Source organism: Lepidochelys kempii, chromosome 6 (assembly GCF_965140285.1).
Source record: "Lepidochelys kempii isolate rLepKem1 chromosome 6, rLepKem1.hap1, whole genome shotgun sequence".
NCBI classification, from domain to species: domain Eukaryota; kingdom Metazoa; phylum Chordata; order Testudines; family Cheloniidae; genus Lepidochelys; species Lepidochelys kempii.
The window spans coordinates 39,303,950-39,330,764 of NC_136385.1; the positions used below are offsets into that span (position 1 = coordinate 39,303,950).

Below are 26,815 nucleotides of genomic sequence, written 5' to 3' on the forward strand. Positions count from 1 at the left end.
ATGTGAAAACAGACTGGCTTGAAGCAAAGTATGGCAAGACAAGAGGAAGCAAAGCTTCCATTAACAGATGAATGCTTCATTTCCTCTCTGAGAAACAGCTTGCCAGCAGTGACCATCATTTCCATTTCACAGATTTCTCACTACCTTTTTAACTATTCATATCACAAGGATGTTCTCTCCTGGATACAACTAATTGTGTTACTAATTCAGTCACAAAATCATGTGAAGTGAAATACAGGAAAGTAGAACTTACACAGTAACTATGCTTTTTTTTAAAAAAAAAGATACAACATTAGCAGCCAAAAACATTAGGACTCAACATTTGTTTTCAAAAAGCAATTCAAATAGATTCAAGAACTGTTTAGAGTACTGTATTGCGCAGAATAATAATGATACCAACCTGCCCAACATTGTATTAGGCTGTGCAGTAAAAATCGAAGGATCTACAACAAATCTAGTGTTGTCCACTATAAGAGTAACCCGTTCAGAGGTTCTTACACTCCGGGCTCCTTCTTTTGCATTCTCATACACAAATACCATTTCCCCAGCAGTCTTGCAACTCCCATCTGAACTTGACTGGCTACTGTTTCTACTGCTGTTCCCAACACTACTATTGGAACCATTTGGGGAAGTTTTCTGAGGACGAGGACTGCTTGGCCGAGATGAACTGTGATCCTTTTCTCGATCTAAAAACAGAAATTGGGGAGGAAGGGAAGTTAGAATTTTAGGTTTAATAAGAGCTCATCAGACCATCTACCTTATTTTAAAAAACAAAAACAAAAAAACCCCATGAACGTGGTGACCTGATTAACTGAAAAAAGTCTTAGGACTTGTCAACACAGCAAGTTACTGCATGGCAAGTATAGCACATTAGCTTGCTATGCAATAACATCCTGTGTGGACGTCGTTACAGCACAGTGAAAGTCCCAGGGTGGAATTTAGCATACCAATACTTCCACGCAGGAAGTTATTGAGCAGCATGCTAGTGAGCAGTAGTTTGCCATGTAGACAAGCCCTTAAAAGTTAAAGACTAATAGGACAACCCAAATATTACATTTGACAACACAGCAAATCCTGCTACATTTTCAACCAAAGTTCCCATTTCCTGTGTATATAATCATCTTTTTTTCCCCATAAAGTTCCTGGGAAAATTTAACATTCCATTTTCAGAGGAGAGCTTAGTGTATTGTATGAGTTCAGTTTCCAACAAATTAAAACAAAGGCATCATATTTTTAAAATATTGCTTTGTAATAGCAGTTAAGCCTTTACAGTGTTCTGTACCATTTGTTTCAACCCTGTTACTATCCTCTGTTGAGTCAATGACCAGCGGAAACTGCCAAAGGACTACTATATGCTTCCAACTAGTGATGCACCGAGTAGTCTCACTACCTGGCAAATGGAGGCCAGCACCAGATACTTCACAAAAAGCAACAAGAAACTCCATTGTGGACAATGAGGAATAACATGCCCTTGGGGAAATTTTTACCTAACCCCATCAGTCAATGGTTAACTTAAGCCCTGAAGCATGAGGATTTATATCCGTTATAAAAAATTATTTTAAATCTTCGCTAATATTATTGTGGATGTTCTCATCTATAAAATCTCTAATCTCTTGACTTCTAAGCAACTCTTGACTTCAATGATATCTTGCGACAAAGTACTGCAACATTTATTCATGGGTGGGGGAAATCAATTTAACATCTGCCTTTCAGTTTCATTGTAACATTGCCATTTACTTTCTATATACGAAATTATGACTGGTATATCTCATGTCCCTTGTCATGTGTTTCCTCTCTAAACTTTCTCAGTCTTTTCTCTCTTCGCACCATTCCATCCCTCTGTTTATGCCACTTGGAGCAATGATTTAAAAGTTACTTGATTGATTTTTTTAATCTGGTTTAAATCAGGTTGAGGCTTTGTAAAAATTAATTTGAAAATCTGTGCTATGGCATTTTAGACTAAAATTTATAATAAAAATACAGCATTTATAATTTTATTAAGTATCACTAATGATAGGATAGATTATTTAAGATTACAGAACTGCTGTAGGCAAAAAACAAAAACTCGAAAGTTAAGACCAGCAGACAACTTTACTCACATGAATAATCCCACTGATTTAAACGGGACAACATGAGTGTTTGTAGCACCAGGGGCTAACATTTTTATTAAAAGCTTGCTTTCTAGCACAAAATCATTGTCATTTCAAAACAAAATGAACAATTTAAGCAACAATGCAATGTTTAGATTTTTGCTATATTAACAAAATTAGTGAATTTTTTTTTATATATAACCCAAAAGTTTCAAAACAGGTATGTAAAGTCAGACCCCTAGGATTGGTATTTTCAAAAGCACTAAAGTGACTCAGAAGCACAAATCTTAGTGACTTCAGCTGCATACCCTGAAGGAGGAGTTGTTGGGTGGTTGAAGCATTTCAGTCTTCTTAATTTGTGGAAGTTCTATATAGGTCAGAAGCTGGTTTTAATTACAAAGTTACACAGGCTATTTATTTATCAATTTTGTGTTGCTTTCACAGTAAGAATGTTAATGAGACCCTGGAGTTGTCTTTTTCGGCATAGTTGAGCATTTTAAGTATGACATTTCTCTATAGAAAAAAATCCATGTAAAATCTAAAATGACACTAATTAGGAAACTTTATAAGTACAAAACATCCAATTTAGCAATTTACTACAAAACGGGAAGTAAAGCAGCTTTGGCTTGTTTGTTTTTTTAACTACATCATGGATTTTACCCACCATTCTTTGTATCCTTATGCTGTGACCAAATCACCCCCTCCATTCTTAGGGGCAGAAGCACAGGAGCCCACTTCCATTCAGGAACAGAAAGTATTAGCAGGTATTCTCTCCCACCCAAAGAGAAAAGGGTGGTGACAGGGCACCTCCTTCATCCCCATATACACCTGTCATAAATATAAAGGGAAGGGTAAACCCCTTTGAAATCCCTCCTGGCCAGGGGAAAGCTCCTCTCACCTGTAAAGGGTTAAGAAGCTAAAGGTAACCTCGCTGGCACCTGACCAAAATGACCAATGAGGAGACAAGATACTTTCAAAAGCTGGGAGGAGGGAGAGAAACAAAGGGTCTGTGTCTGTCTGTAGTCGTCTTGGCCAGGGACAGAACAGGAATGGAGTCTTAGAAGTTTTAGTAAGTAATCTAGCTAGGTATGTGTTAGATTATGATTTCTTTAAATGGCTGAGAAAAGAATTGTGCTGAATAGAATAACTATTTCTGTCTGTGTATCTTTTTTGTAACTTAAGGTTTTGCCTAGAGGGGTTCTCTATGTTTTTGAATCTAATTACCCTGTAAGATATCTACCATCCTGATTTTACAGGGGGGATTTCTTTATTTCTATTTACTTCTATTTTTTATTAAAAGTCTTCTTGTAAAACACTGAATGCTTTTTCATTGTTCTCAGATCCAAGGGTTTGGGTCTGTGGTCACCTATGCAAATTGGTGAGGCTTTTTATCCAACATTTCCCAGGAAAGGGGGAGTGCAAGTGTTGGGAGGATTGTTCATTGTTCTTAAGATCCAAGGGTCTGGGTCTGTAGTCACCTAGGCAAATTGGTGAGGCTTTTTACCAAACCTTGTCCAGGAAGTGGGGTGCAAGGTTTTGGGAAGTATTTTGGGGGGAAGGACGTGTCCAAACAGCTCTTCCCCAGTAACCAGTATTAGTTTGGTGGTGGTAGCGGCCATTCCAAGGATAACGGGGGTAATATTTTGTACCTTGGGGAAGTTTTGACCTAAGCTGGTAAAGATAAGCTTAGGAGGTTTTTCATGCAGGTCCCCACATCTGTACCCTAGAGTTCAGAGTGGGGGAGGAACCGTGACATGGTGGCACAGTGGTGGGATTAACCTGAAATCATTTTGAGATCCAGTTGAGATTTTTTGAACTAGAAGTACAGATTTTAAAAAGGAATTTTTAAGAAGACCAGAAAGCAGCTTTGAAACTGAAAGCAGCTTGGTTTCTCTCTGCTTTGTGGCCAAGCAGAGACAAAAGGGGATTATCTTGTGAATTGCAGGTTTTCTTTGCCTGGAGGCAGGGTACTTAACTCCTGCAGGGAAATTCACAGTCTTCCAACCCAGAGGTTTTTTTTTTTCTTTTCTTCCTAAAAGTAAATAGGGGGTGTGTGCTCTACCCATTTGCCTGGAGACAAAAGTGGCAGGGTTTTTTTTAGGATTTTGATTTTTTTTTTGTTTTACAAGGAGCACAGGTTTGAAAAGAAATTTTTTTTTTCTTTGGGCTGGGTAAGCAGGTTTCCAAGTAGTTGGAGGTTTTTTGCTTTAATTTGGGCCCAGAGCAGAGACAAGGGAATTGTCTTTTTCTGTAGGCTGACAATCACTATCAGAGAATAGGTATTCTATTCCAGCACAGCAAAATTTTACAGCCAAGTTTTGTTTGTTTATTTCTAAACCTCGGGTGTAAAGTTAGTTAAAAACAGAGAGGTTAGAATGGCCAAATCCTCGGCTCGACTACAGCTGGAATTAGCCAAATTTCAGGCTGAGGAAAAACAAAGGGAACATGAAAGACAGATAGAACTCATGCGGCTGGAGAAGGAGGTACAGGAGGCTGCCCACAAGAGGGAAATGGAGGCAAGGAAGCATGTGGAGGAGATGGAGAGGATAAAGGCCCAGCAGAATATACCAACAAACCCTAGCAATCCTTCTCCAGGTACCACTTCCCATCCCAGAAAGTTCCCCACCTACAAGGCAGGTGATGATACTGAGGCCTTCTTAGAAAACTTCGAAAGGGCCTGCCTTGGGTACAACATCTCTACTGACCAATACATGGTAGAGCTGAGGCCGCAGCTCATTGGACCCTTAGCTGAGGTGGCAGCTGAAATGCCTAAAGAACATATGAACAAGTATGAACTGTTTAAATCCAAGGCGAGAGTCAGAATGGGGATAACACCCGAGCAGTCTCGTCGGAGGTTCCGAGCCCTAAGGTGGAAACCAGACATGTCATTTACCCGACATGCCTACCACATTGTGAAACATTGGGATGCCTGGATATCAGGAGCAAGTGTTGAATCTCCAGTAAATTTGCCCTTCCTAATGCAAATGGAACAATTCTTAGAGGGTGTTCCTGAGGAAATAGAAAGATACATCCTAGATGGGAAACCCAAAACTGTAATCGAGGCAGGAGAGATTGGAGCCAGATGGGTGGAGGTGGCAGAGAAGAAGAAAACTGGTCGCAGTTGGAGCGGAGACCAGAAGGGACCACCCCAGACCACACCTTATTACCGGGGGCCGCCCAAAGCCCCACCTACCTCCCAAAGAACCCTCCAGACCCCTTATCGTCCCACCACCCCGTTCTCCAGAAACCCACCTCGCCCCGGTGACCCGTCAGCTGGACGATGTTTTAAATGTAACGAGCTGGGGCACGTAAAGGCCAACTGCCCCAAGAACCCCAACAGATTACAGTTCATTGCACCGGAATCACACCAGAGGTCCACAGGCCCAGATACCTCCCAGATACCCTTGGAGCGGAGGGAAACTGTGAGTGTGGGCGGGAAGAAGGTCACCGCGTGGAGGGACACCGGAGCACAAGTGTCAGCTATCCATGCTTCCTTAGTGGACCCCAATTTAATCAACCCAGAGATCCAAGTGACGATTCAACCCTTCAAGTCCAACTCTTTCAATTTGCCTACAGCCAAGTTGCCTGTCCAGTACAAGGGCTGGTCAGGAATGTGGACTTTTGCAGTCTATGATGATTATCCCATCCCCATGCTGTTGGGGGAAGACTTGGCCAATCACGTGAAGCAGGCCAAGAGGGTGGGAACAGTCACCCGCAGCCAGGCTAAACAAGCCGTGAGGCCTAGCTCTGTTCCGGAAACTTCTATCAGGGCCCGGTCAGAGGTGATGGACCCGGACCCCAGGCCAATGTCTGCAACAGCAGTAGTGGATCCAGTCCCAGAGACCCAGACGGAACCAGTCCCAGAACCGGAACCAGCCGAACAACCAACACCAGACCCCGTGTCAGCACTGAATCCAGTACTTGCAACCTCAACACCAGAGGGCCCCACCGAACCTGAACTGGCAGCAGCCGATAACCCTACACAAGAGGCTCAGCCGGAGCCTGAATCCCAACATAGTGCACCAGCGGAGAGCGGTTCACAGTCAACAGAAACAGCTCCATCCCCTATATCGCTTCCAGAGGGACCAAGCCTAGGTCCACAATCCCATGAGGAACTGATGTCTCCAGCATCAAGGGAACAGTTCCAGACCGAACAGGAAGCAGATGAAAGCCTCCAGAGAGCTTGGACGGCGGCACGGAGCAACCCACCGCCTCTCAGCTCTTCTAATCGATCCAGGTTTGTTGTAGAAAGAGGACTTTTATACAAGGAAACTCTTTCTGGTGGACACCAGGAAGACTGGCATCCTCAGAGACAGTTGGTAGTTCCAATACCGGGCCAAGCTCTTGAGCTTAGCCCATGATCACCCTAGTGGCCATGCTGGGGTGAACAGGACCAAAGACCGTTTGGGGGGATCATTCCACTGGGAGGGAATGGGCAAGGATGTTTCTACCTATGTCCAGTCTTGTGAGGTGTGCCAAAGAGTGGGAAAACCCCAAGACCAGGTCAAAGCCCCTCTCCAGCCACTCCCCATCATTGAAGTTCCATTTCAGCGAGTAGCTGTGGATATTCTGGGTCCTTTTCCAAAAAAGACACCCAGAGGAAAGCAGTACATACTGACTTTCATGGATTTTGCCACCCGATGGCCGGAAGCAGTAGCTCTAAGCAACACCAGGGCTAAAAGTGTGTGCCAGGCACTAGCAGACATTTTTGCCAGGGTAGGTTGGCCCTCCGACATCCTCACAGATGCAGGGACTAATTTCCTGGCAGGAACTATGAAAAACCTTTGGGAAGCTCATGGGGTAAATCACTTGGTTGCCACTCCTTACCATCATCAAACAAATGGCATGGTGGAGAAGTTTAATGGAACTTTGGGGGCCATGATATGTAAATTCGTAAATGAGCACTCCAATGATTGGGACCTAGTATTGCAGCAGTTGCTCTTTGCCTACAGAGCTGTACCACATCCCAGTTTAGGGTTTTCCCCATTTGAACTTGTATATGGCCGTGAGGTTAAGGGGCCATTGCAGTTGGTGAAGCAGCAATGGGAGGGATTTACACCTTCTCCAGGAACTAACATTCTGGACTTTGTAACCAACCTACAAAACACCCTCCGAACCTCTTTAGCCCTTGCTAGAGAAAACTTACAGGATGCTCAAAAAGAGCAAAAAGCCTGGTATGATAAACATGCCAGAGAGCGTTCCTTCAAAGTAGGAGACCAGGTCATGGTCTTAAAGGCGCTCCAGGCCCATAAAATGGAAGCATCGTGGGAAGGGCCATTCGTGGTCCAGGAGCGCCTGGGAGCTGTTAATTATCTCATAGCATTCCCCACCTCCAACCGAAAGCCTAAGGTGTATCAGATTAATTCTCTAAAGCCCTTTTATTCCAGAGAATTAAAGGTTTGTCAGTTTACAGCCCAGGGAGGAGACGACGCTGAGTGGCCTGAAGGTGTCTATTACGAAGGGAAATGTGCTGGTGGTGTGGAAGAGGTGAACCTCTCCATGACCCTTGGGCATATGCAGCGACAGCAGATCCAGGAGCTGTGCACTAGCTACGCGCCAACGTTCTCAGCCACCCCAGGACTGACTGAACGGGCATACCACTCCATTGACACAGGTAATGCTCACCCAATTAGGGTTCAACCTTACCGGGTGTCTCCTCAAGCTAAAACTGCTATAGAACGGGAGATCCAGGATATGTTACAGATGGGTGTAATCCGCCCCTCTGAAAGTGCATGGGCATCTCCAGTGGTTCTAGTTCCCAAACCAGATGGGGAAATACGTTTTTGCGTGGACTATCGTAAGCTAAATGCTGTAACTCGCCCAGACAACTATCCAATGCCACGCACTGATGAACTATTAGAGAAACTGGGACGGGCCCAGTTCATCTCTACCTTGGACTTAACCAAGGGGTACTGGCAGGTACCGCTAGATGAATCTGCCAAGGAAAGGTCAGCCTTCATCACACATCTCGGGCTGTATGAATTTAATGTACTCCCTTTCGGGCTGCGAAATGCACCCGCCACTTTCCAAAGACTTGTAGATGGTCTCCTAGCGGGATTAGGAGAATATGCAGTCGCCTACCTTGACGATGTGGCCATATTTTCGGATTCCTGGGCAGACCACCTGGAACATCTACAAAAAGTCCTTGAGCGCATAAGGGAGGCAGGACTAACTGTTAAGGCTAAGAAGTGTCAAATAGGCCTAAACAGAGTGACTTACCTTGGACACCAGGTGGGTCAAGGAACTATCAGCCCCCTACAGGCCAAAGTGGATGCTATCCAAAAGTGGCCTGTCCCAAAGTCAAAGAAACAGGTTCAATCCTTCTTAGGCTTGGCCGGTTATTACAGACGATTTGTACCGCACTACAGCCAAATCGCTGCCCCACTGACAGACCTAACCAAAAAGAAACAGCCAAATGCTGTTCAGTGGACCGGAAAGTGTCAGAAGGCCTTTAACAAGCTTAAAGCGACACTCATGTCTGACCCTGTACTAAGGGCCCCAGACTTTGACAAACCGTTCCTAGTAACCACAGATGCATCCGAGCGTGGTGTAGGAGCAGTTTTAATGCAGAAAGGACCTGATCAAGAATTCCACCCTGTAGTGTTTCTCAGCAAAAAACTGTCTGAGAGGGAAAGCAACTGGTCAGTCACTGAAAAAGAATGTTATGCCATTGTCTACGCTCTGGAAAAGCTACGCCCATATGTTTGGGGACAGCGTTTCCACCTGCAAACCGACCATGCTGCACTAAAGTGGCTTCACACCGTCAAAGAAACTAACAAAAAACTTCTTCGGTGGAGTTTAGCTCTCCAAGATTTTGATTTCGACATCCAACACATCTCAGGAGCTTCTAACAAAGTGGCTGATGCACTCTCCCGTGAAAGTTTCCCAGAATCAACTGGTTAAAATCGTCCTTGAGATGTGGAAAATATTGTTAGTCTTTATGTACTTGGTAGTATATTTAGAGATGCATGTGTCTTATTAACTCTGTTTTCCTAGAGCTCCAGGAAGAAATCCCAGCCAGTGTTTCACCCTAGCTGAGATTTGGGGGGCGTGTCATAAATATAAAGGGAAGGGTAAACCCCTTTGAAATCCCTCCTGGCCAGGAGAAAGCTCCTCTCACCTGTAAAGGGTTAAGAAGCTAAAGGTAACCTCGCTGGCACCTGACCAAAATGACCAATGAGGAGACAAGATACTTTCAAAAGCTGGGAGGAGGGAGAGAAACAAAGGGTCTGTGTCTGTCTGTAGTCGTCTTGGCCAGGGACAGAACAGGAATGGAGTCTTAGAAGTTTTAGTAAGTAATCTAGCTAGGTATGTGTTAGATTATGATTTCTTTAAATGGCTGAGAAAAGAATTGTGCTGAATAGAATAACTATTTCTGTCTGTGTATCTTTTTTGTAACTTAAGGTTTTGCCTAGAGGGGTTCTCTATGTTTTTGAATCTAATTACCCTGTAAGATATCTACCATCCTGATTTTACAGGGGGGATTTCTTTATTTCTATTTACTTCTATTTTTTATTAAAAGTCTTCTTGTAAAACACTGAATGCTTTTTCATTGTTCTCAGATCCAAGGGTTTGGGTCTGTGGTCACCTATGCAAATTGGTGAGGCTTTTTATCCAACATTTCCCAGGAAAGGGGGAGTGCAAGTGTTGGGAGGATTGTTCATTGTTCTTAAGATCCAAGGGTCTGGGTCTGTAGTCACCTAGGCAAATTGGTGAGGCTTTTTACCAAACCTTGTCCAGGAAGTGGGGTGCAAGGTTTTGGGAAGTATTTTGGGGGGAAGGACGCGTCCAAACAGCTCTTCCCCAGTAACCAGTATTAGTTTGGTGGTGGTAGCGGCCATTCCAAGGATAACGGGGGTAATATTTTGTACCTTGGGGAAGTTTTGACCTAAGCTGGTAAAGATAAGCTTAGGAGGTTTTTCATGCAGGTCCCCACATCTGTACCCTAGAGTTCAGAGTGGGGGAGGAACCTTGACAACACCTACTCTAGAAAGGGGAACCTTGTATTTTAACTTCCTATTGAGACACATGGGGAGTGTATGCCTCTCAGAGCTATCATTTCACATTGCCTGCCTGAGTCTGCAGACCTCAGTGCATTGATTACATTCATTCAAGTTCTTCTTCACAACTGTGATAGCCAGATATTTGATATTTCCTTAAAAAAAAGCTCTGATTCTGATATAGTCACATGACTCCAGAAGATGGGGCCCTACATGCAGGCCTATAATTTGTATACGTCATCTGGATCCAACTGAAAAAGAAATGAAAGGGTTTTTGTTTTTTTTTAATCAAACACTGCATTTCTTGTCAACTAATAAAAAATTGCATGTTAGGTCAGGATTGTTCCTAAAGTAGCACCTGGGAAACAGATTGCTTTTGTCAAAAGCAAAGAGGCAGATGACTTTGCATCCTTCAAGTTCTGGAAGGCAGGTAATACTCCTATAATTGACAATGAATGAACCACTGCTGAAGAGGACACTGGTATCTGTTGGATTTGGGGAGTTGAGGATTGTTCTCAACGGCCTCAATTCTGGACAGACAAGGTGGGTGAGGTAATATATATTTAATTGGATCAACTTTGTTGCTGAGAGAGACAAGCTTTCGAGTCTGGGAAAGGTACTCAGTGTCACAGCTAAACAGAACGTTGAACAACTACTTCCTAGTAATCACCACATGGAGTGAGCATCTCTATAAGCAGTCACTTATTTCTGAAATCATACTCTGTGCAGCAAAGGAAAATACAGCCCCGTAACTGCAGAAAGTATTTTAAAAGTCACCTTTATTAAATATAAATATATGTGAGTGAGTTGAGTCTCTGTTCTTTCATGATCTGTAACTTGACCTGCATCTGCCTCTTGATCTCTTATGTCTACCACTAGTACTTTGGAGGCTCATTTTGAAGGGGAAAAATTACAGTAGTCCTTCCACCAACACCATTTAACTTTTCTCGTTCTGCTACTGAGGATTATCCCAGAGACCACATTTTATTTATAAGTAGCAATCTACTGTTCTCTCATAGAAATTAGTTCTCAGCGGCTGAAGGAGAATAGTAACAATGGCTTTTCTGGAACAAAGAATGAAAATGTGAACATAAACCTTCAGTTTCATTCTCAACCATATAGTAGTCAGGTGAAGCAATGCTACTCGTGCTCTTCAGAAAGAAAGTGCATTCAGAATTCAGGAGTAAGTTAGTCCAGCTCAACAGTCCGTTTTGCCCAGCACAGTAACATTGTAGTTATGTTCCTGAAAAATGCACCTTTAAGTGAAACAATGTTAAGTGAATCCAATTTCCCCATAAGAATTAATGTAAATAGGGGGGTTAGGTTCCAGGGAAATATTTTTTGCCAGACAAAACGCATTATATACATTTTAAACAAGCAATTTAATACAGGTATTAAACAGGCTGGCAGCCCCCCCATCAGCTCCCCTACGGGCCCCCCCACCCACCGGTGGACCCCGCAGATCAGCGCCTTACCCCTGCTCCCCCCGCCTCCTGCCCGTGGCAATCAGCTGTCTTGCAGAATTCAGGAGGTTGGGGAGGGAGGGGGGAGGCTGCGCGCCACATCCTCACTCCTCCCTCCAGCCTCCTGAACACTGCAAGACAGCTGATTGCCATGGGCAGGAGGAGCAGGGGGAAGGTGCTGATCTGCGGCATCCACCGGCAGGCGCTGTCGGGGGAGGCACGTAGGGGGGGCTGCGAGCCATGGACAAAGCAGACGCCCAAACGACGTTATAGGGGAGCACTGCACAACTTTAAACGAGCAAGTTCTGTAATGGAGCAGGGACATAAGATCGAAACATCAAGCGAGAGGATGTTAAGTGGGGAGTTACTGTATAGCAACAGTTCCACTATTGACTTAAAATGTTAATGCATAAACTTTAGTAGCACTGGATTGAGCTGTAGCTCACGAAAGCTTACGCTCAAATAAATTGATTAGTCTCTAAGGTGCCACAAGTACTCCTTTTCTTTTTGCGAATACAGACTAACACGGCTGTTACTCTGAAACTGGATTGTTAGACACCCCACAAGCAGCAAAGTAGGAATGCTCATTTCTGAGCTTGTTTTTGGAACTGGAAAAAAGCAGTTTACTTCAGAGGTAGAATCAAGTAAGATTTCACGTGTAAATTTGAGATCCTATGAAAATCAAGCTGTTTGACATTATGTTTCTATTATTGACATGACATGAGCGCTAATCATGACCAACAAGTCATTCTGGCTATATTTCAACAGCTGCGTCAACATGTGGCAGGAGCCCCAAACGCCACATGCAATGAAACATTTAGCATTTTGTTCAACCTACGATGTCCGTTTCCTTCTGGTACACCAGCTCCTTCTCCTATGTGACATCCCAGAAGGCAGGGAGCCAGTCTTCAAAAAGGTATGGAGAGGCGGAGTTTTTGTTTTTAAAAAAAGCCACTATTTATCAGAGTTTCCAGAGTTTAAAACTTTATACCTCAAAGAGTTCACCGACGTACAAAAGAAGATAGCGTTTTTTTTTTTTTGTTTTTTTTTTTTAATGGAAGTATTTACCAGACACTCTCCCTGCCTTCAAATATTTAAGGTGCTACAGTAGGGGAAAATATATTTATTAACCAACTCCAGGCTTCAGCAGAGTTCTTTGGTTATTATGACTCAACATTTTAGCATAGCTCCTACATACTAGGGCATCATATCAAAACAGGAACCGCAGGCCAAACATGAATCAGCAACACAGTATGCCTAAGTGGAAAACATGAGTTTTGGACTAAAACTGAATATTACTTTCTAGTCCATGAGAGGCATTTTCCTAGTCTGAGGAATTTGAGCATGTATTGGTAATTATATATAATAATTTTATCACCACTTGTAAGAAAAATTTTCTTTAGTCTGCTCTACACAAAGAAAAAGGAATTAGATTAAAAGATTAATTTTTTAAACACAAATTAATCTTCAACATACCACCATGGTGTTGTCTTGTTGGTGAAGTTACATTCCTGATACATGGAGTGAGCTGAGATTCTGATCTTTCATGGGATGAGTCTCGTGATCTGTCACTTGACCTGCGTCTGTCTCGTGATCTCTCATGTCCACCACTAGCACCATGAAGGCTCATTCTGGTATTGTCTACTCCTTTAGCAACACAAGATGGTGTACTAAAAACAAAAAACACAAAACAAAAAAAATCTATTCAGCATTCAACAATCTTAGAGCAACTTGTAAAACCATTCAATTTTGAAAAATAATCCAGTATGTTTCTATATAACATTAGGGTGACCAGACAGCAAGTGTGAAAAATCGGGAGGGGGGTGGGGATAACAGAAGCCTATGTAAGACAAAGCCCCAAATATTGGGACTATCGCTATAAAATTGGGACATCTGGTCACCCTATATAAAATTATTTTAAATATTTTTATACTCAAGATACACAAAACTAGATTAATTTTATTTACCTCCAGTTTGTTGCTATATCATTCATATATTTCTGTATCTCTGCAGTATCATTTAAGAGAATCAAACAACTACTCTCATATCTCTGCAAAGCAACCTGTAGTAAAATGCTACTGATCACTTCGTGGTTTGTAAAGCCTGATTTCACAGAATCCATTGCAGGGCTCCGATAAACCAACCATTACAAGTGAAGCACATTTTAAAGTCAAAACAAAATATTTTAATTACTTCGAAAAAATATACAAACAAAAGAAAATAGCATAGTGCACCTTCAAAAGAAAAAAACATTAAATTAAAAAGGGTCAAGTTTAGCCCCAAAAAATTGAGTTTTGTAAAAAAAGCTTTTATAAAATGTAAGACTAACAAAACATTGCCATACTATTTTAAAATTTAATTTTTCCCCTGAAGTAAACATTCCCCTGCAGTGTTCAGCGTCGTGCTAGCAACTGAAGAGAACCTGAAAGTGGTGTCAATTTTTGATATCCAAACTAAGAGAAAAAGAAAAGGAAAACTCACAAATCATAGCAATCCAGCAAGCAAAGAAGTAAGCTGCTTTCTTAAAACTGAGAAGTTTTTTAGAAATCTACAGTGCTAGCAACAGACAAGGAAATTTGTTTTAAAATATTTTAACTTGATAGCATAAGATCAAAGATTTAATCAATATAAAAAGTCATGTTACACTTTTTTGTTTAAATAAACAGAACCTGTTTTCTTAATACTGGCACATTTAGCATTTAAACAAAGTTTTACTTATACATGTGAAAATATTTTTGTACTAAGAACTGGATTTCAAGCTCCATAATTTCAGAGGGTAGCTAAAATTATCTAATAATATTCATAAACTAATTTATGGCACTTCAAATGCATCAAAATTTTTAGATGACTATTGCTACAGTTTGGCACGGGAGTGATTCCACATAGTTTCTTATTTGCACTCTTGATTTAGTTGAGAGTTCTAGGAAGACTATCAGTATAGACATGAATGAAGATATGAACTGATCCTTTTATAGGATTTCATATCCGATAATACAATGCATGCAACTTTCTAAAAATTAAGTACTGAATTACTGAGGCATAAAGAATCAGCGTAGGAGGCCTACAGCAGATAAAAAAAAAAAAAATCACTGTTTCCCATTGGTTTGTGTCCAAGAGATGGGACTTGAATTACCCACTTACTTGCCAGCTTGTAAATCCCACAAACAACGGTACTCTCAACCAAGAGAGCTTAAAGAAAGGACTGCTTGAGAAAAGCTAAGAGATTCAAGAACACCCTCAACGGAAAAGGTGGTAGGAATTATGATCCAATTAAGAACTACCAAACTAGACGGTGCACTCTACTGTAATTAGAAGCACAAACTTGAAAAGCCAGTTCCTGAAATATTTGTAAAAGGTTGATTAGAAGTTATCCAAGTGGAGATGAGACTCAAAGACTACTCAAAAGATAAGTAACCAGCAGATAACAGATGTCTCCCCTTCAGCAATGGGTGCAGCGTAAGAGCCTAAACACAACGATAAGCTTCATGCCATCACGGCTTAATCTAGATGCCAGACCCAACCAAATTTAAAAAAAGGATAGTGACTCTCCAGGAGGAGGAGCTGGATGTCTCTTAACTAGCATTAACCAAGAAAATCCTAAAAATCTACATCTTAAAAAGAATTTAAGAGGCCTAAAGTTTCTCTAAACCCTACCTGGATACAGGCCATGAGGAAGAAGTTTCTACCAGCAAAAAAATTGGTGCAGAGAGAAACTACTGCAGTACCATTTTCTGCCAAGCTTAAAATATGCTGCAGTAAGACAACACATTTTGTGGATGTAAAGTTGGCTAAGAGGTTACTGAATAAGGTAAAAAACTGCAAGTCTTGATTTTTAGAGGGCAGCAAGGATTAGATGCACATTTCAAAATGAACAAGCTCTAAATGGATTAATTAACAAATGATTTTTTCAGAAGACACTTAGTGCCTACTTTAAAAATAAGTAATAAAATAAATTTATATTCTAGAATGTCAACATTTAAGGACTAAACATATCTTCTTGTACTTGCCTTTCCCATTTTGAAAGTGAAGAAAGACTGGTCCTTCAAAAATTTGAGACTTGCAGCAGAAGTTGCAAACAACAATCTGTAACCCCATCCCTTAGATTCCATGAAGATTTGGGGATGGAACATCTGCAACTGCCTTGTTTTTCTTCTAAGTATTTGCATTTATAAACTCAACTACTTTCACTGGAAGACTATGAAGTATTTTCAAAAATTAAAAGTGACAGGCTGCAACCTAGGATTTAAAAGCGCTAGCAACAAAACTCTGTCCTGTCTACATTAGACTTCACAATCATGTTAAACAACACATGCTAACATTAAAAAATTCAAGTTTAAACAAACCCATTGATAAAGTCATTTTAACACAGTACAAACAACAGTTCAGTTAGTGTCCCTACAGTCACTTCTCTGCCATCTCATTATGAATTCAACTACTCCACTGCTTACCTGGGTTTATATATTAGTGTATTATGGGAAAGTATGAGCAGCCATCCCATAGTGCTTCAGCAGGGGAAAGAGAGCCCAAGGGGCATGTAAACATTCTCAAAGTCCTAATTCAAAAAAGCTGGAAGGCAGGAAAGACACAAACATGGCTGGGGGAAGTGGGGGTTGAGAGGATGGGTCCTGCCTATGCTGGAAACAGTTTCCAAAAATCTGTGCTGAACTAATTACAGGAATACAACCACATACATGACCAGGCAGGTGTCATGAGTGAAACACTTAGCCATCTAAGTTACTAAGGGCTAGTCTACACTAGAAGCGCTAAATCGATGCATCTGCGCTGCTGTAGGGCATCTGTTGAAAACACTCTATATCAACAGGAGAAAGCTCTTCTGTCGGCATAATAAATCTACCTCCGTGAGAGACAGTAGCTATGTTGGTGGGAGAACTTCTCCTGTCGACATAGCACTGTCCACACTGGTGCTTAGGTTGGCGTAACTTGTGTCATTGAGGGGGATGGATTATTCACCCCGAGCGACGTAAATTACACTGAAGTGAGTGGTAATGTAGACCTGGCCTAATAGTTTAGCCATGTGGTGGAAAGGTGCCTCATTTCATAGTAACAGTATTCATCATGACATGTTTCTTTTTGGATAATGTTCTCCAAATATATAACATTTCTTTAGACAAAGAAAATGCACGACTGAGACATGAGACAATACATATAAGACTATAACAGGGTACCTTCAGATTACATTCTTTGGTACTCTAGGGACATGAGCCAATGGAAAAGTCCATTCTTCAAGGAAGGACATTTATAGATTTTACTATATTCTCTAGAATTAAAATTTGTTTGTACACGAAGATCCAAGCTTTCAATTTGACGCAAAGTCCTTCAAAAAACAAATTAAGATATCTTCAGCCACCGCCACCTCCCAGGCAATGTTCTTAGATCTCATAGCAAAGCAAGGTTGACCCTGGTTAATCTTTCAATAGGAAATCTAAGGAAAAATCAATGCTACAGGAAGTTCTGTTGGTGACTCAATAGGCCATGTATTTTCCTTTGTCAGTCCTGAATAAACACCTAATGAAAGAGAGAGCACTCATTATGTTACTGGAAATGCCTTTTTCTGCACAAGTTGTAAAAACCAAGACCTTCAGTACTCTGATCTTTTAAAAGGTACCAAGGCACTTTTTGCAAGAAGTAGAGAGTCACAAAGGATAAGATTCCAGGCCCAATGTTCGCATTCCACCTACATTCTCCGCATACTTAGAACTCGAATTGCTGTTCCTTCACTCCGCCTCTATAATAGGCTGCTGAAGGTTTCTAGTTTCCATTTTTAATGCACACACAGATTAGACTCTCACATGTAAAAATCCTATTCTTTTGGATGCTAGGTACTCTATAAATGTAAGACTTAAATACGCAAGCCAGACTGATTGAAACAGCACCACTGGAAACATGAACACTTATCTTAATTACAGCCACTTAAACATCAATGTTACTGTTGAATCATATCCAGACAAATTCAGAAAATGCATTTACTTGAGCAGTTAATATACGTGGCAAAATTTAAAGTTCTATTCATCTGAACACACACACTACAAAATAGAATACTATTACTGAAACACAGGCATGTTCAGCAGTAAGCAAGACACTTAAAAGGGACAAGAAGACCATCCCCAAATTTTGGGCTATATAAATGAAAAGGGTGGTAAAAACCCCCAGAAAATCAGATTTAGGAGAAAAATAAATGTCAATTAAGAGAGTTTACTAGACTTTGCCCTGCAATGTTGTGAGCCAGAACACTGCAACATGAGGCTAGTCTCAGAGCCTCTGGAAAGTTAAGCTGAGTGAAATAGAAAAAACAAACAGGATGACTTGTGATTCAGATCATTTTGATTTGTAAAATTATTTTAGCAATAAAAGTGTTAATAATAACACAAATAATTTAAAATACCAGAACCATCAGAAACAGGTTTTGTTTTTTAAAGTCTGGTTAAGCAAAAATCTTAACATACAGAAAGTGATCATCTCAAACTACAACCAAAAAAATACCAGTTTTAAACAATTGCTACTTGTATCCTTAATGGGCGTATGTATGCAGCAGAATCTCTCTGTTTCACACCAAACACTGGGAGACTGGTTTAGTTAATGAACTATACTTGTTAGTAAGTGCACAAAAACAACAACAAAAATAATGCATCACAAAATGCATTGGATTAATTTTACCACTGTGGTATAGTTTAAATTATAACACTATGAAGTGTACTAGCAAATATACTGTAGTATGTTTTGTTAATCGAATCTTAGGCTTTGTCCACATTGAGACTATAATCACCAGCATAGCTGCACTGCTGCAGACAAGCCCTAGGGGTCTACACTGGGGATTTTTACAGCAGTGGAGCTACACTGATACATCTCTGTCACACTTAAACTCCTAGTGTAAGTGAGCTGCACTGGTGAAAAACTGACTTACACCAGTAGGGCCTATCCGACTTTCAAGCAAGGATAAGCCATGCCAACACAAATTAAACGTATAGCCACATGGCATGTCTACACTAAGCATTTGCACCAGTGAAGCTGCACCAGTGACCTGTCACTGATAGCTAATACCCCCAGACTAATTATTTCTCTACGGTACCCAGCTGTCACACTGCATTAATCTGTAATTTCGATCTTCAAGAAAACTATGGTGTTTTGCCTATCATGCTGTAGCAAGTGTCCAGATGAACTACTATAGCTGCACATTTCTATTTTATTCTTTGCAAATGGGAACTTTCAGTACAACAGAGACCTGAAAGTGCTTTTTTTATTCAACAATCACCTGTGAACTTCTCTCTCTCTCTCTCAGAAACAACCACCCTACCTTTGCATTATGATCAATATAGGATTTAAAAAGGTAATTAGATTTGGTAGTTTTGAATGTTTTAGTCACAATAGAGGAACAGAGCAAATTTTAAAAGCATAATTTGGAATGTAGGTTCTCCTTATTTTGATTTTTAAATAAGTTAACATTTTTAAATCAACTGTTGCGTAGTCGGTTTTGATCCAAATCAAAATTATATTGATCCAATACTGAAAATGAGGCGCACAACAGCATTATAGAAGGCAATATAACAAATATGGCTTTTTAAAGTTGCCAACATAAAGCAGCAGCATAGCCTGCTTTACTGTTTTCAGAACTAGTGAAGTTAAAAAAAACCCAAAAAGTAAAATCTTGCCTTGGGATGTGCATTGATTGGCTCTCACTGACAGCAATAAAAGAGTAGAGCCTGCACATTCAGGAGAAGAATTTTGCTCAAAAACCTGTTATGATTATGTTAACATTCTGAGAGGGACAAGACCATTCAAAGGCAAAACTCATTTGCTCTTTCATTCACGTGAAGTATACACACATAAATGGCAGCATATCAATGGTATGGGAAAAAAAAACCCCACACAGAAAAATGTTACCACAGGAGAATTTAAGAGATTTAACTCTGAAGCGCCTTATTTTGTCAGTTATATTTCTACAGGGAAAGACGTTACTCTGAAGATTCTTTAAATATACCAACATTCACAAGCTTCGTGTATCACTATTTCCTAACCACAATATGAATGTTGTGACAATAGTGGTGCACTCATCCAAAACTTTTGGGCCAGGCTAACTGGAGTATTTATTTTTCCTTCAGACACTAGATTAGAATGTTTTTCCCAATAATGTAGTGGTAAAAAAAGAAGTGGGTAAACTAACCTAAACAACATATTCCCCAAGTGAGAAGTAGGGAAGCTCAGTTTACCGGTATCTATTCTCTTCTACAGTACTGAATGTGCCTCTAGAAAATATTAAAATATATAAAATATTTTAAAGTACTTTAAAAGCAATTGCATTACAAACAAAACTTAACATGCTCAAAGCTTTACTTAAACACAGAAAACTAGATAATGGGAGTCGGGTGGAAGAAAAGCGTAAAATTTGTCAAAATGGCAGGTTTGTCGAAGTGTCATGATTTGTATGTTTTGTATTCCTGCAGTCAGGCAAGAGTTGATTATTTTTATAAATGTCAACAGTCCTATTCCAATTTAAAAGCTGGATGCAACTGTGAAAGAAAAATTTTACCCTTTCAGAATAAAATTTTATTCATTTGATACCGAACAATTAAAGGAGGATTCATTTTACTATCAAAGCAACTGCCATAGATTTCAAATTGCCAAGCTAATCCACACTCTAATGGACATTGTATAAAATGTAATGGTTTACAAGCAATTTGTTGTAGCACTTAAATAGAATCATAGTATATTGATGTCTATGATCAGCAAAAATTTACAGTCAGTTCAATGACAGTGAGCCAATAACAAAACCAACTTTAATACAATTTCTCTTCTTGCTATATTCTCTAAGACTTTTATTTAAAAAAATTCCTAACATATTAATTTATAGCTAACCTCTTGCACGCAATTGTGACTGTATTCATGTAATCAATACTTTCAGAAAAGGGAGGCCAGGCCAATCTTTCAACACAAAGTTACCACAGTATTTTTGTAAGGCTTTTTTTAAAAGAGAAAATCCTTTCTGCTTTTATTACAGTGACTTATCTTAAAAGTAACAAAATAGTCTCTCTCACACTCTTGGAAGTCTACTCATTTAAATTGACCAGGATACACAAAGGACAGTGCATCTCCATCTCTATACTGTCCATCCTGTTATGTATTGCTCACAGATTATCCCGTTATCAATGGTTACGCACCTTCCTGTTGTATACATCAGGGAAGAAATACAAAAGCATTGAAATAATTTTGCAATCAGAGTACAAAAGAATTCTGCTCCTTCCAAGAAAGCAGCTCTGGAAGCCAGCTCAGCATCCTTTGGCATTACTTGCTAAATTCAGCATATTTGATATTTCCATCATCTCCTCAGTAGCACCACTGCACCATTAGCCAGTCTTACTTTTTTCTTCTATTTTCCTCTCTCCCTCAAGACTGACAATCCTTTTGCAGCTATTCAGTCCACTAAGTGTTCAGAGACGCAAGCCCCCTCTAGATATTAATTCAATTCATTTTCTCACAGTCACTGACTCAGCCGTGCGTAGTGCAGTACTGACGTCTGACCTCGCAGCCTCCTGTGAGCTGAATTCATGCTTGCCATTTCGCCATTTCTAAGCGGCCATTGGATAATGAAATTGACAGACAGGATAAAGAGCGCGTGAGAGGAGAGCTGCTTGATATATTGCCAAGTACCATCTGTGAAGCTATTTCTAGTCCTGCCAGTTTGTCAGGTTTCAGCACACAAACAAAACACTGAAAAGGTTGTTGCTAACTTTCTCTTGTCATAGATATATTTTTCATGTTTGGTTTTATGGCTATTCAAGGAATTAAAGTTTTCATTTGGTATTTTACAATCTTCCTAATATTCCTATTTTACAATCTTCCTAGTATTTACAACTAAAACAGTCTTTTGCTGAGACCACAAGCATGTGCTGCAATTGACTTTTGATCAATTTATATGACTTTTGATATAAAAATAGATCACTGAGTTTTTGGTTTCAAGTCCAATTTCTCATATACAAATGGGACTGGGTAAAAGCATCCCAAACTTATATTTAACAGTTTCAGGGCCATATTTCCTAAAGTTTTTTGATGATCTGAGTGCTACACAATATTTTTTAAATTGATTCATATCATATCAGACTACTGCTTTACAGTCACATTACATTTAAAGAGGGAGGTAAATCCCAGGAAACAGACAACCATAATATGGAAAGTAAAGAAGGTTAAAGAGCAGATGATGGAAGTTAAATAAAAGATATAGTTAAGAGTTCATCAAGAATTTGCAGCCAGGAAAGCAAATTTGGATTTCTAAAACAAAAAGAAAACCAGCAAAGGAAACAAGACAATATGTTTTTACTACTGGGGCAGCATTCCAGATCTCAAAGGATTTCAAGAATATGGATTTAGAATGAAAAAAAAAGGGATTTACAACAGTCAAGGTAGAAAGCTACAAAGGGTTGAAGAAAGATTTCTGCTCATACAGGTTCAAAAATCTAGATCAATGGGGTTCCCTTTGCTGTTCTAATTTGTCAGGTACAGCAACTATCTATCACTGGCTTCCAATACTTGTTCTCCTTCTCAGACCTATGCCCTCTACAAGATGGCTTCCATACCTTGTTCAGGTAGTCTGCCATATTTTAAGATGCCATCGGTCTCATTATGAAGCTGTCAACTGATAGGAAACACAGGTGCAACTGTACTCAAATTCCTTCAGCCGCAGGCTCACAATGCTGTAATTGCAGGACCCTTGTTTCACTCTCCTGCAATGGAGTAAGCCCAAGTTTGGAGTCTCTTCCCCCTCCCAGGGCAAATAAAAAGGCCTCTTACAGCAACACGCAGGCAAGGGGCAGTAGGCTACAACTCCTTTTTGCTTGCTTTCAGGTGGAGAACACATGCCCTCTCCTAGCACCTCAAAGAGTAGTCAACATTAGGAGGTCAGGCTCCAGATCCCTCTCACTTCTCAGGCCAGGTGGTGTATCCCACAAGATGTCCCAAACATATGATTCAGAAGTCCATCTCTCTTTAGGGCTCCCACAAACAGCTCTTCCAAAGCACCAACTACACTTCTTGGTGGTGCCACAAGTTTTTCCCTCACCAGGAGAGAACAGTACTCTAAAGAGTCTTCGGACCTGGGACCCTGGAGCACCCACAGAACTTTGAGTGGTTCCCCATCCCTAGTTCAGGGCAGTATCCAACACCAAGGATGGAGTACCACCATATTACTCAGCGCTTCAGATCCACTTCACTTCAAAATACTGTCAATGGAGGTCCCTACAAAGGAGATTTTTCAAGTAGTGAGGAATATTTTCTGGAGGTGGATTTACACAGAAACCCTATCTTCAGTAGGTCAAGTTATCCAGCATTCTGCACCATCCTCTATGAAAGGCTGCTTGTTGCCTTTCTTTGTACTTTGGCTTCTCCTCTGTTTCCCAATCCAATCACTAAGTAAGTGTCCAAAAGAGGAAGAACTCAAGATGTAGGGACTTCGCACCCAGAGGAAGAGGAAGTCTCTTAGGGCAGGTCTACACTATAGATTTACTTCAGTATAACATCATCACTCAGAGATATGAATAATCCACATCCCTGAGCGACGTAATTATACCGACCTAGGCGCCAGTGCAGACAGCACAATGTTGTCAAAAGAGCTTCTCCCACCACCATGGTTACCATCTTTCGCAGAGGTGGATTAACTATGCCAATGGGAGAGCTGTCTCCCGCAGGCATAGAGTCTTCATTACAGTACTAGTGGTGCAGCTGTGCTGATGCAGTGTTTTACATGTAGACCTGCCCTTAAGAACCAGAAGGACCAGACCTCAGACATTTCAATTCTGACAACCTAGGTTCAAGCAAAGGCCCAAACCTTAATAAGCCCATTGCTAACACTACAACCACTGAAAGGAAAGGAACAAAGATTCACAGAAGGGCAGGAAAGAATGCTTTCTTAACAAGACTTAAAGGATTAACTCTTTCCCCTCCTATGAACTGCAAGATAGAGACTTGGAAGCATCTAGACCCTTATTTTTCCATCTCTCCTACTTATGACAAGCTCTACAACATCCTCTCAGATACAAAAGAATAGTGGCAGTCCTGCCCAAAGATTGACCCGGTGATAGATCAATCAGAGAAATGTTCTCCTCCTTTCCAGTAAGAAACCAGAGTTTGCCTCTCAAACTCTGAGGTCAGAGAACTGGACTCTATCTTAAGAAAACAGCATGAATTGTCGCTTACATTTTCACATCCACATCAATGTTTTCCTTGTGAGTCTCCTCTAAAAGCAAAATGGATTCAGTACCTCTTCAGAAACCTGGAAATTCAATCCTGACTGCCTAGAAAGTTTTTAAAAACAGCACCTCACATTTGCCTTACCATGCTGCCAGAGACTCAATTTAAGATCCTGAATCTGGTGGTGGTAGGCATCATTATAGCCAGTCACTTCCAGCAGAGATCATGAACAGATGACTCAACATCCATTTTGTGGCCTTTTTCTTTGAAGGGATATCCTGGGACAGAACATGAAAGACATGGCTGATCCTAATATGTTTCTTTCTTCAGATAAGCCAAAAAACCTGGGACCTCTTTGGCTAAATCTTCTAGGAACTGACTTTTCTGGATTTCATCCAGGCTCCAGTATTCCAGATATCTCAAGGCCAACTTCCAAACTAATAAAATCTGTCACATGCACCAGCTAACTGATCAGTCCATGTTGCACCAACTACTGCTTTTGAGCCTGTATCCTATCCATAACAAACAAATGGCTACATTTAATTTCAATTTTTTTTTTTTAAAAAATACTCTTCAGTGGGTCCTCTCTTCCTTCTCTTTCCAAAACCTAGTGCTGTCCCCTTACTCATCTTCCAAAAGATGCAGAAGCCTCATGTTCCTCAGAGTCTATTCTATCTGCAGTCAGCAGAAAATTATCCAGTCCAAGACCTTAAGGGGATTAATCTCTTCACTTGAGACAAAAAATATGAAGTATAAACCCTTTGATCCAGGATAGTTTGGGCAAATTTCAAATATCTACAAATTAGAAGTTGCGCACCTTCACACACACACACACACACATACATATATATATATTTTCTAGAATACACTCAGAAGTCTTTGTTTTGCTCATGGGAGGGGCCATTTCCAATACTCCTCCCTCTCGTTTTGATCTTGTCTCAGCACAGTGAGTACTGAAAGACCTTAGTTGTTGTGGCAGCAGCCCATAGGGAAAGCAACATTCAGGCAACCTCTTCTTTGGAAGCACGGCTGGTGAAGGAATTAGTGTCCACCACTAAAGATGTAGTGTTCCCTGGTGGTTCAGTGACTCTTCAGTCTGGGATTTGTGATAGACATGGATAAGAGCTCTCTGCACATCCATTCCCCCCAGCATTATGGCCAGATCTACAGTAGATGCACTTTGCTAGTTTAGGTATGCTAGACTGGCAAAGTACATCTAGTGTGTATGCAGTTTATACCAGTAAAACGTCCTTTTGCTGGAATAGTTTATTCCGGGCTCCCTCCTATAGCGAAACAAGCAGAAGTGAAGTTTTGCCAATCTGAACTGTGTCCACTGGAGGGGCTTCTGCTGGCCCAATCATGTCCATCAAAAAATCAGACCTCATTACATCCATGACAGCTTTTGCTGGCAAAAGTTTATAGGATAGACTGGCCTCTCTCTCATTTGGTAGCCCATTTCAAGACAGTAAAAGGGAAGGTTCATCCACATCAAGAATGCCTACAGTAGTTTACAAGACCACCACTCTTCAGATCCTTTCATCCAACAGTATTGGACATTCTCTGCTTTGAGACTGCTGTAGATATACTAACTGGTTCAGTACTGAGAGACGTCGTTTCAGAACACTTCTTCACTCATTCATCCTTAGAGAGCGCAACAGTTCAATCTGCCATCACATCCTATCAGGAAATTGTTAGGCTGTTTGATTCCTCACAGCACAATTTCTATTGATGTTATCCACTATGGGTTCACCACGGAGTCCAGTCTAAATGCTCTGGGTGCAACCCTGAACAACTTCTCAGCCCAAGATTTATGAGCTAGACAAGTTTAAAAGTGGCACAGACTGGATCTGCAAATTGTTTACTATGTTCCGTTGATAAGCCAGTAGCACTACCAAAGCCATACATCTGGTAGAGACACTCAATATCCAGGTCAAATGGCTCAGAACTGATTCACCTAGCAAATGTGATCTAGCCCAATCAGTATTTTTAAGAATCTAGAGCCAATGAAGGGTTCCAAAATTAGACCTGTTTGCTGCTCCAACAATACTCTTGGGGGAATTCTGCTCACAATATTTTAAAATTCTGCATATTTTACTCATGAAAATAATACAATACAATCAAGCCAGTTTCAATTATTTTGGTAATTTGTTTAAAAATACCTGTCAGTAAGTATGTGTGTGACAATAAAGACCAAAAAACCCCCCAACATTTCCTGAATCTTTTTTGGAAAAATAGATTCCTTACAAGGAATATTAATACAGAACTTTGAGTAATAATTAATTTAAACTACAATACAGAAATGTATTTCCTGCACCCTTCAGAAGTAGTGCAAAGACTTTGGGAGAGTCAGGAGTAACAGAGGAGCAGAGGGAGAGGGAAGTAATTGCTGGGAAGGAGCCCAAGTGTTAACTTGGAGAGTTGTTGGGTTGTGGGTGGGAGAACTACTGAACAGGGTGTTTTTGGTTTTGGTTTTTTTTTGGGGGGGGGGGGGAGAAGGAGGTTTTTGGGGAGGGGAGATTGTTAGGAAGCCTTCCCCATGCAGACCCCTACCTCTCTCAGGTCAGGCACACCTGCCCCATCCCCATGTGTCCCTGTACTCCCCTCTGTTCCCATGTGTCCCTGCACCCCACTCAGCCACCCCTCCAACCCCCGTCCCCATGTGTCCCTGCACTCCCACTCAGCCCCCCCTCCTCATGTGTCCCTGCACCCACCTACCCCATCTGCATTCATGCAATTTAGCTGGGGTTCCACATGCTGTTGTGCTAAGTGATAACAGCAGGTGGACGGGTTTGCTGCTTGTCACTAGCAAAGCACTGTGAGAGACAGCTCAAGATGAAGGATTAAGGGGGGCACAGCAGTACCCCAGTACCAGGTTGTACCCCAGGGATCCTGTCACACTGGGCAACTCCAAAAAAAATTAAATGACATTAGATAAACATCACACAAGACAGTCACAATTACCTCACTCTCTTCTGGCAGGACTGCAATCTGGGTGTCCATAAAACACCATGAATTTCTGCTCTTAAGGCAGGGGTGGGCAAACGACGGCCCAGGGGCCACATCCAGC

The 26,815-nt window shown here is 41.0% G+C and overlaps 1 protein-coding gene across 9 annotated transcripts in view; it reads right to left on the minus strand.

Moving 5' to 3' along the window:
• The window catches only part of BTBD10 (BTB domain containing 10), a 58,232-nt gene that overhangs the window by 10,449 nt on the left and 20,968 nt on the right, over positions 1 to 26,815 (minus strand). For 6 of the 9 annotated variants that reach the window (XM_073347659.1, XM_073347657.2, XM_073347658.1 and 3 more), the window contains 2 exons: positions 13,030 to 13,223; positions 401 to 686 (listed from right to left, as the gene is read on the minus strand). In XM_073347659.1, the coding sequence (XP_073203760.1) occupies positions 401 to 686; positions 13,030 to 13,183 (440 nt within the window). In that variant the 5' untranslated portion in view covers positions 13,184 to 13,223. Of the gene's footprint in view, positions 1 to 400; positions 687 to 13,029; positions 13,224 to 13,520; positions 13,543 to 20,726; positions 20,898 to 20,926; positions 21,216 to 26,815 lie in introns of those variants that run through there. The other 3 variants (XM_073347662.2, XM_073347654.2, XM_073347653.1) reach the window with 3 other exon arrangements.